Source organism: Vulpes vulpes, chromosome 4 (assembly GCF_048418805.1).
Source record: "Vulpes vulpes isolate BD-2025 chromosome 4, VulVul3, whole genome shotgun sequence".
NCBI classification, from domain to species: domain Eukaryota; kingdom Metazoa; phylum Chordata; class Mammalia; order Carnivora; family Canidae; genus Vulpes; species Vulpes vulpes.
Genome location: NC_132783.1, coordinates 79,782,875 through 79,796,727, shown reverse-complemented (window position 1 = coordinate 79,796,727; position 13,853 = coordinate 79,782,875). Strand labels below are relative to the sequence as shown.

At 38.6% G+C, this 13,853-nt stretch overlaps 1 protein-coding gene across 1 annotated transcript in view; it reads right to left on the bottom strand.

The window, feature by feature from the left end:
- Positions 1-13,853, bottom strand: part of KIFBP (kinesin family binding protein) — a 40,973-nt gene that overhangs the window by 15,559 nt on the left and 11,561 nt on the right. The window contains exons 3-5 of the mRNA XM_026003724.2: positions 3,920-3,999; positions 3,420-3,603; positions 614-698 (exon numbers count right to left, since the gene is read on the bottom strand). Coding sequence (XP_025859509.1) covers positions 614-698; positions 3,420-3,603; positions 3,920-3,999 — 349 coding nt within the window. The remainder of the gene's footprint in view (positions 1-613; positions 699-3,419; positions 3,604-3,919; positions 4,000-13,853) is intronic.

Here is a 13,853-nt window from a genome sequence, read left to right as displayed (position 1 = left end):
AAACACCAATTGATGGAAATCTAATGTAATACTGGCTTATATTTTTCAAAAATGTCTATGTGATGAAAGAGAAAGAATGGCTGAGGAACTGTTCCAGATTAAAGGACAATAAAGAGATGTGACAATTAAATGCAGTATGAAATCGTGAAATGGATACTCTAATACTTGAAAGGACATTACAGGGATAATTAATGAAACAAATATGTATTATAGAAAAGAGAATTATATCAATGCTACATTTCCTTTCCTATGATTATGTAACAAAATATTCTTAGGAAATATACACTAAATTATTAAAGGGGTAAAGGAGTCTAACGTATGCAATCTTTTCTCAAATGGTTCTGATGGACAATAAAATGTGACTGCTGGGGGGGGGGCTGGGGGCAGATGTGAGAACACTTGTCCAATTTTAAAACGTCAAAATTAAACATGAGCTGGTTTCCAAAAAAAAAAAAAAAAAAAAAAGAGTGCCTGCAAATGAGGCAACTATTAAAAGTTGAATTAAGAAGGGCTATGGTAGTTCTTTGTTCTGTTCTTGAATTGTCTAAAATTTAAAATGATTTCAAAATGTTTTTTAAAAGCTGTGCAATAAGACATGCACATGTGGACTTACTGTCTTCTGTTGTTGAGACCTTTCCAGTTTGACCAAAAATGACATTAGCAGCAGATAAACAGTGCCTGGCCTCCATAAAACATAGCTGTTGAGGAAATAAACGAGGGTAAGTGCAATTATCACCTAGCCTTATTTGCAATTAGACTTAAATAAAGCCTTCTACTATGAGAAAAGCTATAAAATTAGGTAAAACCCACTAAGGAAACCCTGTATGGTTGCTAAACATTAAGAAGGAATAGGACATGTATTCTCTGGTTAAAAAGCTACCTCAAAGATTAAAATAATAAAGCCCCCAAACTCTTACTAATAATCCAAACTGGCTGAGAGACAACTGCTGACTGAACCAAAAGTTAGCTCTCCTCAAGCTATCAGTAAGTATAATACCAGAATGGCTATCATCCTAAACTGAGAATGCTTCAGATGGCTCTGTAGGTTCAGTTCATAGAGCCAAAATGCCATGCCTGATAAATATGTAGGCAACTTACACCCTGTCAGAGGACTCGAAGATTGGATTTTCTGAAGTTTAGAGATCTCTCTATATATCTTACCTCAAAGGCAAAAAGGGTAAATATGGATATGAAGATATTCCCCTCTTCTAGAATTCTGAGAGATTTATGTATAATGAATGAATGAAGGCTCCCACCCTAAAGTTAACAGATTCCCTGAAGTTTTGAAGTCAACAGATTTCCACAGATGAACTATATGGAATTGCTTTACCAACACACTTGAAGGCTTCCTAACTCAAATCTGGGCATGGTAAAGTTGTCAAACACTTGGAGAAGATCCCCTCGTTAACATAAACACTTTGCATCTATCATGTAAATCACAGGACCAACCCAGCAGAAATACAAAGTTAAAGTCCAACTTTTAGTTGGAAGCCACCCTCATTAATTAAATGTCTAATTCATATTAATAATACCTCATTTTGCTAAGATTTTTCATGGTTGGCTATGACTTTATAAGCTCAGCACTAAGCGTATCTCTCCATTACAGCAAATTCAGAAGCCACCTTTAGAATAGCTGGGGTACCATGTACAGTATTAGCCCAGCAACATCTACAGATCAAAATGTTGGTGTTAAACCTCAGAAACCCAAGGAATGTTACAGTTTACGTAAAGAAGCTTTAATTGTCCCTCTGCAATCCCTTACCCATCATTATCACTTTAGCTTTGTTCAGATTGGTTCCCTGCAAGCAACCACTGCTAGAACAGTGAGTGCCATGTGCCCTTGAGGTGGCTGGTAAATGTGGGACTTTTAGCACCTGCCAGGTAGGGACACATAAAATAGCAAAACCTCATCACTGGAACCAGATGAAGATGAGAATGATATAAATGACAATTGCATCGTTTTAAGAAAAATGGTTCAAATCTCTGTTTGCAATAGAACTCAGCTAGTTGTAACAAAAACGTATAGAACATTTTGGCTTAAAAAAAAAAGCACAGGGTGGGGGAGGTACTAATGAAAATCACCGCATGCTCCACATAAGCAATGCTTAACAACTTTAAATTTTTTATTACACTTTAAATTAATATCTAGATATCTTATTACTATTAATATTGATGGAGTTTCAAGTGTTAATTAAAATCTCAATGAATACATAGCTTTAAAGTTGCTAAACAAAACAAATAAGGGGCCTCTGGAAGCTATAGAAAAAGGTGCCACAAGCAGAGGCACCGGATAACACTTCTGATGATGATCACGATGAAATGGATTCATGAGTTAGATTTAACCAAATGCTCCAATATACGCAACAGCGTTACTTACACGCTTGATCTTAGACCAAAGTCCTAGAAGCGATGCTGCAGTCACCACAGCCCTTTCTCGCCTGCTAATAGCTTTTCTGAATGAAATTCTGTGGGACAATACTTTAAACATAGGGCGCATTTACAGAACCAGCACTAACAGAAAGCTTAGAAAGGATAAAGGCCCAGTAAGGATATGGCAGCAGGTAACCAGAGAGATTTAAGGAAACCTGATAAGTAAAAAATTACCAAAATTTCAGAGTGAATTAGAAATACAAATAAAAGTAATTTCTATTGCTGAGTATCTTATTGAGGATTAATAGAAAATTTGGCTGGGAAAGGTGGCTTACAAGGGTTTTAGCATTAAAACTTAGAGACTAAAGAAATAAACAGATCAATTAAAACTATACCAACATGATTCTGAATAATTCTGTATATGTGCTGCCGAAGCAAGCACAGACTCTGAATAATTCTGATAAACAACTGAGAAGCTCAAGTTTGTTCCTATGTAATCCTCCAGAAGATGTATATCATAAAGAGCTACAACTCTGGAATTGAACAGACATTTCCCACAGAGAAAAATTACTATAGAGGAGTTAATTCTAAAGAATAACTGAAATGCATCACATGCTTTTATCGAAGCCCACATTTAACAGTCAACTTCCTCGGACAAATCCTCATAGTTACCAGATTACCGCTGCATAAAGATAAAACTGTATCTCTAAAGAATAAACTCTGTAGTTTAAGGTAACATCTCAAATGAACTAATAGTGTGCTATAGCAAAAAAGAATTGGTCTTAGGTAACTAACTTGTAATTTTAGGGGCTAGCAGCATGTAAGACAATGATAAAACTCAGCATCTTACAATTCAAAAAGATTAATGCAAAAAAAAAAAAGCAATAAAAGTCTAGTATACTGACAAACTGGGTTGCATTTTTCTGTCCAATTTACATCATAAAATACAAGCTACCTGTTTTTAAAGGATGACATTTTCAAGGTACTACTGGTTTTATTTTTATATACACTAGCAGTAACTTTGTTAGACAACTATTTGAGAAGCTTACCTTATTGATGTAAAATTGTGACAAGGTAGCAGCATTAATAGCCCACTCTATAGGATGGTAGGCATTGTGTTCAAGCTGGCGTTTTAGGGTACTGTGACAATAATGAGCAGCCTTCTCAAACATTTCCATATGCTGGTAGACTTGAGCCAGGTAATAGAGGTTATGAGTATAAACCTTCTCAAATCTATGAAGAAAAAGTGAATATTTGCATAATGGTTTACAATTTATAAGGAACTTTCATACAGGTTGGTCCTCATCCCAACTCTTTTGAGTTGGGTATGGCTATTGTATCGATCTGACAGATAAGGAAAATGGAGCCTCAGATTTGAACAGAGTCACATATCTAGTAAGTGGTAAATGGAGGTTTTTAAATCTATGTCAGAATCCACATTCTATAGCCTTAGAGTGTCTCAAAAGAGAACATACTGTGCTTTTTATAACAATCATCATATCTATACTATATGGAATTACCTGTGAGAGCTGATTCTGTACCTACTCACCTTTTTGATCTCTCCTGTTCAGCAAGTTTCTCTTCTTCAGGAAGAAAATGCTCAGTAGGATCAAGAGGAGGACTCCCAATCTACAATTAAAGAAAAACAGGGATCCCTGGGTGGCGCAGCGGTTTGGCGCCTGCCTTTGGCCCAGGGCGCGATCCTGGAGACCCGGGATCGAATCCCATGTCGGGCTCCCTGCATGGAGCCTGTGTCTCTGCCTGTCTCTCTCTCTCTTTCTCTCTGTGACTATCATGAATAAATAAATAAAATCTTTAAAAAAAAAAAAAAAAAAGAAAAACAAAACTCTAAAATTTTAAATTGTAAACACCAAGCGCCCTCCTCTGGAGAAACTGGAGAAATCAAATTTTTAAAGCCTAGTATACTCCATTTTTCACTAGTTCATTTTCATGTTACCCAAGAAGGAATTTTCTTAACCATAAAATTTTAAAGAATCAAACAAATAAAAGGAGATTGCCTAGAAGCTCACACTTGACAAAATTTTAACTGCTGTTGGAGGTGAACCTCAAATACATTTAAAAAGATCTACCAGGGAACCCCGGGTGGCTCAGTGGTTTAGTGCTGCCTTTGGCCCAGGGTGTGATCCTGGAGACCTGGGATCGAGTCCCACGTCGGGCTTCCTTCATGGAGCCTGCTTCTCCCTCTGCCTGTGTCTCTGCCCCTCTCTCTCTCTCCTCTGTGTATTGTCATGAATAAATAAAGAAATCTTTAAAAATAAATAAATTAATAAAAAGATCTACCAATTTGCCTTAGAGATGCATAACTCCTTTAGCCTTAATTTTGTCTGGTAAAAAAAAAAATCTTTTAAAAACCCACATAAGTGCTCGCTTCGGCAGCACACATACTAAAACTGGAACAATATAAAAACCTACATAAGTGGAGCACCTGGCTGGTTCAGTTGGTAGACCACATGACTCGTGATGGGGGGGGTGAATTTGAACCCCATGTTGGGTGTAGGGATTACTTGGAAAATAACATCTTAAAAAAAAAACCTACATAATTATGACAAATAAAAAAGATATATTCAGGGATGCCTGGGTGGCTCAGCAGTTGAGCATCTGCCTTTGGCTCAAGGCGTGATCCTGGAATCCCAGAATCGAGTCCCACATCAGACTCCCTGCATGGAGCCTGCTTCTCCCTCTGCCTGTCTCTGCCTCTCTCTCTGTGTGTGTCTCTCATGAATTAAAAAAAAAAAAAAAAAAAGAGGGATCCCTGGGTGGCGCAGCGGTTTGGCGCCTGCCTTTGGCCTAGGGCGCGATCCTGGAGACCTGGGATCGAATCCCACATCGGGCTCCCGGTGCATGGAGCCTGCTTCTGCCTCTGCCTCTCTCTCTCTCTCTCTCTGTTACTATCATAAATAAATAAAAATTAAAAAAAATAAAAAAATAAAAATAAATAAAAAAAGGACTTGCTTTAAAAAAAAAAAAAAAGATATATTCATCCTTAGAGTAATATTGTTCTAAACTGACCGCTACCGAAAATCATATCAAAGTTTTAAATATTTGCTTTAATATTTTTTTCCTTAAGGGAATGACAAAAGTATATAGATTACCCTCTTTTAATACAGGGACAATAAAATCAGTGATTCTATTGCTTACTGCCTTGGCCAAGTCACCCAATCTCTCTGTGCTTCTGTTTTCTCATTGATAAAATTACCTCATAGGATTGCTAGAGGATTCAATGAGTTAATACGTGTAAATCATTTATAATACCAACTTAAGCCCTCCAAAGGAGCACAACCTAACTTCTGCCTCATTCTACTTCTATGAGGATAGACCCATCTGCAAGACCAGCCTTGCTTTAAAGTGAATTCACTAAACTCCAAGGAGCAAAAGTGCCTTCCATTTTTAAAAATATGATCTTACATTCTGGATATAAATACTAGAAGTATCACAATTTGGGTTCCTAGAATTCACAGAAAGTAGAAATGACTAAGACAGGAAGCAAGGGCCAAGGCAGACATAAGAGATAAATTAATTCCTCCAAGATGGCAATAATTTTGAAGGCTGTTTATATGCTTACTCTAAAAAAAAAAAAAAAAAAAAAAAAAGCTTACTTTTTTAAAAGATTTTATTTATTTATTTAAGACTGAAAGAGATAGCGACAGAGCATTAGCGGGGAGGAGAGAGAAGTAGGCTCCCCACTGAGCAGGGAGCCCGACACGGGGATCAATCCCAGGACCCAGATATCATAACCTTAGCCAAAAGCAGATGCTTAATCGACTGAGCCACTCATGCACCCTTGCTTATTACTCTTTTAATGAAGGGAATTAGTCAATATATTATTTTCTATACATACTTCATTGTTACAGCTACCACATGTCATAGATAACCCCATCAAACCACTCTGTTCTCTGAACTCAAACACTGGTATAACTGAGTACTGTTCAATGTATGTTTTATGTTTCCATATTAATACTAATTTTTAATGAAATATAGACGTGTGGTATCTATGGTATCTATTTTGAGGGGGGAGGGCAGGGGAAAGCAAGAGAGAATTTCAAGCAGGCTCCATGCCAAGCGCAGAGCCCAACTCCGGCTCCATCTCACAACCCTGAGATCATGATCTGAGCTGAAATCAGGAGTCAGATGCTTAACTGACTGAGCCACCCAGGCAGCCTATATCTTCACAATTGAAATGAACAATTTCATGTATAAGAGCGTGAGCCTGAAATCATGAAAAGAGGTGTTTTATACAGATAGATGTTTCTGTAATTTGTCCCACACAACCGACTACAAAGACCCGCAGAGACACAGGCAGGCTAAGAAATGCTGTTTGTGAGACTCATGTTGTGAGAATGACCTCGGGAACCTGGTTGTTTGAAATACACAATCTGGCCTTCAGGTCAGAACTGGCCCTTCTGTTCTGGACATCAAGAGCTACACATCTCATCTCACTTCCCCTCCTGCTCCAGACTGGGCTGACCTCCCGGAATGGAATCCGAGAAGGGAGGCAGACACATATAGCCCAGGCTCCTTGAAAATACAAAAACAAGATAACAAAGAAATGTAGCTTGTTCCAAACTGCACGTAGGCAAACAAATGTTTAACTTCAAACCTCATCATTTGCCCTATAAATATGGCCTCTATGGGGATGGTCAGTTGGAAGTCTCACCTAGGCCTCTTGGGTCAGGACTCCAACCTGACTGCTTCCACAGGGCTTCTCCAGTTAATGAGGATTGATGTTGTAAGAACCCAACATGCTGTACCTTTGCCTTATTCTCATTTTATTGCCTACTATTACCTTCATCTATGTGTAGATTCCTTTCCTCTTCTGTTTCCATTAGGTTTCTATAATAATAATAAAGTTTTCCGTCCTTTTTGAAACCTAATCATGGCTGTTGTGAATCTTTTGTTCAGAACAGAGAGAAACATTTCCATTTGGCTTTGTGGTATTCTGCTCCTCTTAGTACATTAGGAAGAAAGTTAAAATACTAAGGTAGGGGATCCCTGGGTAGCTCAGCAGTTTAGCGCCTGCCTTCAGCCCAGGGTATGATCCTGGAGTTACAGGATCGAGTCCCACATCGGGTTCCCTGCGTGGAGCCTGCTTCTGCCACTATCTGTGTCTCATGAATTAAAAAAAAAAAAAAAAAAAAACAACCAAGGTAGAAGACTTTTATTATTTATTTATTTTTAAAGATTTTATTTATTTATTCATGAGACACAGAGAGAGAGAGAGGCAGAGACACAGGCAGAGGGAGAAGCAGGCTCTCTGCAAGGAGCCAGATGTGGAACTCGATCTCAGATCCCAGGATCATGCCCTGAGCTGAAGGCAGACGCTCAAAGCTGAACTACCCAGGCGTCCTACTAGAAGACTTAAAATGTACATTCTAAAATTCCTTGGGGAGGGAGAGCCTGCATGACTCAGTTGGGTAAGTGTCTGCCTTCAGCTCAGGTTATGATCCCAAGGTCGTGGGTTCGGAGCCCTGTGTTGGGCTCTCTGCTCAGCCTGCTTCTCCCTCTCCCTCTACCTGCTGCTCTGCCTACTTGTGCTCTCTTGTCAAATAAATAAATAAAATCATTAAAAAAAAAAAAAAAAAGCATCTGCCTTCAGCTTAGGTCATGATCCTGAGTCCTAGGATCAAGCCTGGTAGCAGGCTTCCTGCTCAGCAGGGAGTCTGCTTCTCCCTCTCCCTCTGTACCTACCGCCCCTTCTTGCCCCCTGCCCTGGATTGTGTTCTCTATCTCAAATAAATAAATAAAATCTTAAAAATAAAATTCCTTGGGGGTTAAATTAACACGCTGATTTGCTCCAATCTTTATCCTCCAGGGGCAGCTTTTTAGGGGTAGGGACCATACTTTATTTCTATTTGATTCCCTAGCATTTTGCACAGTATCTGGCACATAGTAAAAACAATAAATGTCTAGTGAATTAAACTGACAAAACAAATAGGAATGTTCCATCTGCCATCTGCATTCTGCTCACAGCACACTCCTCTTATCTATTATCATCATTTTGGTATAGATATCAAAGTCCTCTCTATACTACACAGTTCTTAAAGGAGCACCTCACATTTGTGCTTTAGACTAAGTCTAACTACTAAGTGAGACAACAGAGTATAGTGGTTCAAAGTATGGGTTCTGGGGCAGCCCCTGGTGGCTCAGCGGTTTAGCGTCGCCTTCAGCCCAGAGCGTGATCCTGGAGACCCAGGATTGAGTCCTGTGTCGGGCTCCCTGCATGGAGCCTGCTTCTCCCTCTGCCTGTGTCTCTGCCTCTCTCTCTCTCTCGTCTCTGTGTATTCTCATAAATAAATAAATAAAATCTTAAAAAAAAGAAAAAGTATGGGTTCTGGAATCAAATCATGTGAGTTGAAATCCTAGCTTCACCACTTACTATTGTGTGGCCTTGGGCAAGTCATAATCTAGTGTGCTTCTTTTTCCTCATCTATATAATAGGAATAATAAAAGAATCTACCTTACAAATTGTCATGAGAATTAAATGGATAATATGTAAATCATTTATAATAGTGCCTGTAGGTACTGTAAATAAGTGCTTAAATGTTTGTTAAATAAGTAAAATACCAAAAAGTGGGAATAAAACTAAAAAGCTTCTACACAAGTAAAGGAAACCAACAACAAAATAAAAAGGCAACTTGCCAAATGGGAGAAAATTTCTGCAAATCATGTATTTGAGAAGGGGTTAATATCCAAAATATATAAAGAACTTATGCAGGGACAAGCCCGGGTGGCTCAGCGATTTAGCGCCGCCTTTGGCCCAGGGCCTGATCCTCAGCCTGTGTCTCTCAAGAATAAATAAATAAAATCTTAAAAAAAAAAAAAAAAAAAAAAAAAGAACTCATGCAACTCAACAGCAAAAAAACCCAAACAATCTAATTAGAAAATGGGCAGAGATCTATATAGACATTGTTCAGAAGATGACATACAGATGGTCAATAAACACAAGAAAAGATGCTCAACGTCACTAACCATAAGGGAAATGCAAATTAGAACCCAGCTGTCAGAATGGCTATTATTAAAAAAGACAAGAAATAACAAGCGCTGGCAAAGATCTAGAGGAAAGGGAACACTTAAGCACTGTTGACAGAAGTGTAAACTAGGCAGCCTCTATGGAAAACAGTATGGAGGGTTCCCAAAAAATTTAAAATAGAACTATCATATGATCCAGCAATTCCACTTCTGGATAATTATCCAAAGGGAATGAAAATACTAATTCAAAAAGAAATAAGCACCCCCAAGCTCATGTAGCACTTTTTACAACAGCCAAGACATGGAAACAATGTAAGATAAATGGATTTTAAAATGTGGTGTGTAGGGGATCCCTAGGTGGCTCAGCGATTTGGGGCCCACTTTCGGCCCAGAGATGATCCTGGAGTCCTGGGATCGAGTCCCACGTCAGGCTCCTTGCATGGAGCCTGCTTCTCCCTCTGCCTCTGTCTCTGCCTCTCTCTCTCTCTCTCTCATGAATAAACAAATAAAATCTTTTTTTTTTTTTTTTTTTTAATTTTATTTATTTATGATAGTCACAGAGAGAGAGAGAGAGGCAGAGACACAGGCAGAGGGAGAAGCAGGCTCCATGCACCGGGAGCCCGACGTGGGATTCGATCCCGGGTCTCCAGGATCGTGCCCTGGGCCAAAGGCAGGCGCCAAACCGCTGCGCCACCCAGGGATCCCAAATAAAATCTTTTTTAAAAATAAAATAAAATAGGGATCCCTGGGTGGCGCGGCGGTTTGGCGCCTGCCTTTGGCCCAGGGTGCGATCCTGGAGACCCCGGATTGAATCCCACGTCGGGCTCCCGGTGCATGGAGCCTGCTTCTCCCTCTGCCTATGTCTCTGCCTCTCTCTGTGTGTGACTATCATAAAAAAAAAAAAAAAAAAAAAATTAAAATTAAATGGAAATTATTTAGCTATAAAAAAAAAAGGAGGAAATCCTTCCACTTGCAATATGGATGCACTTTAAGGACATTATGGTAAATGAAATAAGTCAGAGAAAGACAAATAGCATATGATCTCACTTATATGTACAATCTTAAAAACAAAACAAAAAACCACACACAAGGGCAGCCCCGGTGGCTCAGTGGTTTGGCGCCGCCTTCAGTCCAGGATGTGATCCTGGAGGCCTGGGATCAAGTCCCACGTCGGGCTCCTTGCATGGGGTCTGTTTCTCCCTCTGCCTCTCTCTCTGTGTCTCTCATGAATAAAAAACCACGCACAAAAAAAAGAGTTCCTAGATGGAGAGTAGACTGGTTGTTTCCAGGGGTGGAGGTAGCAGAGAAAAGGGTGAAGGTGATCAAGAGGCAAAAACTTCCAGTTATAACACAAATAAATCCTGGGAATGTACTGGTACAGTATGGTGCCTATGGTTAATAATACTGTATTGTATATTTGAATTTTGCTAAGAGAACAGATCTTACAAGTTCTCAACACAAGAAAAAAAACTGTAAATGTATGTGGTGACAGATATTAACTAGACTGGTGTTGAACATTTCACAATATATACATATATTGAATCATTATGTTGTATATCCTATACTAATGTTATATGTCAATTATATCTCAATTTAAAATAAAGATTTAACATAATGAGCAAACAAATCAGCCAGAAAACACAAACGAGTAATACACATAAAAAGGCATGAAGTAAACACTTTCAAAAGAAAAAATAAAAATGGAATATAAACACTTAAAAAAAATCAGGGGATCCCTGGGTGGCGCAGCGGTTTGGCGCCTGCCTTTGGACCAGGGCGCGATCCTGGAGACCCGGGATCGAATCCCACATCAGGCTCCCGGTGCATGGAGCCTGCTTCTCCCTCTGCCTGTGTCTCTGCCTCTCTCTCTCTCTGTATGACTATCATAAATAAAAAAAAAAAAAAAAAAAAAAAAAAAAATTTAAAAAAAAAAATCAAAGAAATTCAAGTTAAAATGAGATATTTTGCCTACAATAACAGATTTTTTTAAAAGCTATATAAGGGAAAGTTGTGAAGCAGATGAGAACTTTCATACACTAGTGAAATAAGAGTACATTGCTAGTCTTTTTGGAAAGCAATTTTATAACATGTTCAAATGCTTTTAAAATGGCCATTCTCCAAATACTGAATGGTACAACTTATATGTGGCATCTTAAAAAAAAAAAAAAAAAGGGTGAACTCCTAGAAATAGAGTAGAATGGTGAGTGCCAGAGGCTGGGAGAAGGGGAAATGGGGAGAATGTGGGCAAAGGGCACAGACTTCCAGTTATGAGTCTAAAGATCTAATAAGTAGCATAGTGACTATAATTACAATACTATATTGTATACTTGAAAGTTGCTAAGAAACTAAATCATAAATGTTCTCATCACCCCCTCCAAAAAATAAAAAAGTAATCCTACTGTGGTAATCATTTGTAATATATCCATGTGCCAAATTATCATACTGTACATCCTAAACTTATATAATATTATATGTCAATTATATCAATACATCTGGGAGGGGTGCCTGGCTGGCTCACTGGTAGAGCATGAGACTCTTAATCCTGGAGGTGTGAGTTTGAGCCCCACACTGGGTGTACAGATTACTTAAAAAAAAAAAAAAACTGGTAAGATAACTTCTTAAACTTTTTTTTTTTTAAGATTCTATTTATTTATTCATGAGAGACACAGAGCATAGAGCAGCAGAGACATGGGGTAGAGGGAGAAGCAGGCTCCCTGTGGGAAGCCCGATATGGGACTTGATCCCAGGACCCCGGGATCACACCCTGAGCCAAAGGCAGACCTCAACCACTGAACCACCCAGGCATCCCTTAACTTTTTTTTTTTTTTAAGTAATCTCTACACCCAATGTGGGGCTCAAACTCATGACCCTGAAATCAAGAGTTGCATGCTCCACTGAATGAGCCAGCCAGGTGCCCCAGATGTGGTCTCTTAACCTCAAACAAAACCTACTAATGAATAACTACTTATAACTATAAAATACATTTTCTTTCTATTTACTTATTCTATATCTGAGCAATTTTATGGAGAAAAAGAATTCCTTTATCTTAATACAATAACTACTCAACAATATTGCCTTGGAAGGCAGCATGGTACAGTACAAAGAGCAAGAATTTGGGGTCTGACAAACGAGATTTAAATCCTGATTCTCTCACATAGTATATGTTAACCTCACTGAATCACAAACTACCTACCTATAAATGGGAACAACAGTACTTCCTTCATAAAGCAAAAAACCCCAGTGCCTCCTTCCTAAAGCTGTGAGAATAAAATACAGCCTGCTTATGCACTCAGTAAACATTAGTGTATATTAGTTACAACTTCTCAAACAAAAAATGTTCATGTTCACGGGGGATCCCTGGGTGGCTCAGTGGTTTAGCCCCTGCCTTGGGCCCAGGGTGTGATCCTGGAGTCCCGGGATTGAGTCCCACGTCGGGCTCCCTGCATGGAGCCTGCTTCTCCCTCTGCCTGTGTCTCTGCCTCTCTCTCTCCCTGTGTCTCTCATGAATGAATAAATAAAATCTTAAAAAAAAAAAAAAAAAAACGTTCATGTTCACTACTTATAACATCTAGTCCACCTTTCCAGGGAGGATGAAAAAATGCTAATAGAGTATAATCAAGGTGTATGCATGTATTGTATACATCTTCCATGTATTTATGATCCAGATGTTTATCATTTTAATGGTGTTATCATATTCCCTTTAATTAGTGTACCATAGTTTACTTAACCATTCTGCAACTATATGATATGCAGAACATGTTTCCAGTGACTTTGCATTAAATACTCTATTACCTGCCCCCTACAACATTTCTGTGTTGTTGAGATAGGAAAGCTATCCCCATCTTACAGATGAGGATGGGTGGCACAGGTCTGTGTTCCCCCAGCTCAATCAGTTATAACCATAAACCAAACTAGAATCCGGGTCTCCCATCTTCAGATCCAGTGATTTCCCCTGCTGTGTTTAGATCTCTCCTTTACCTGGAATTATATTTCTTATCTACAGATTTTTCTTAAATAACATGCTAATGCCTGCCACTATTAGGTCCATAACTTATGAAATACTAAAACTATTTTTATTCAGAATGATACTAAGTACAAAATCAGATAAAAAATTAAATTTTCCACCTAATACATATATGTGTGTATATATACATACATATTTAAACTGCAAAGCTCTATTAAATTCACTCAAGCATTCACACAGTAGTAACATTCTTTTTTTGGTTGATCTGGATGGACAAAGTGAAATAATCACTCATTATTTCAAAAAATTGGTATCGTTCTAGATGCTGTGGAAACAGCAGTAAATACAATAATAAAAAATACCTTGTCAACAGGGAGCTTACATTTTAGTACCAGGGATGGGTGATGAAACAAGATAAATCACTAAAATGAACAATGTTTTAGATAATGATAAGTGTGAGGCAGGAAATAAAGCAGGAGAGGAGGACAGGAAGTATTACAGGGGTGGTTTGTATTGGATGGAGTGGCTAATG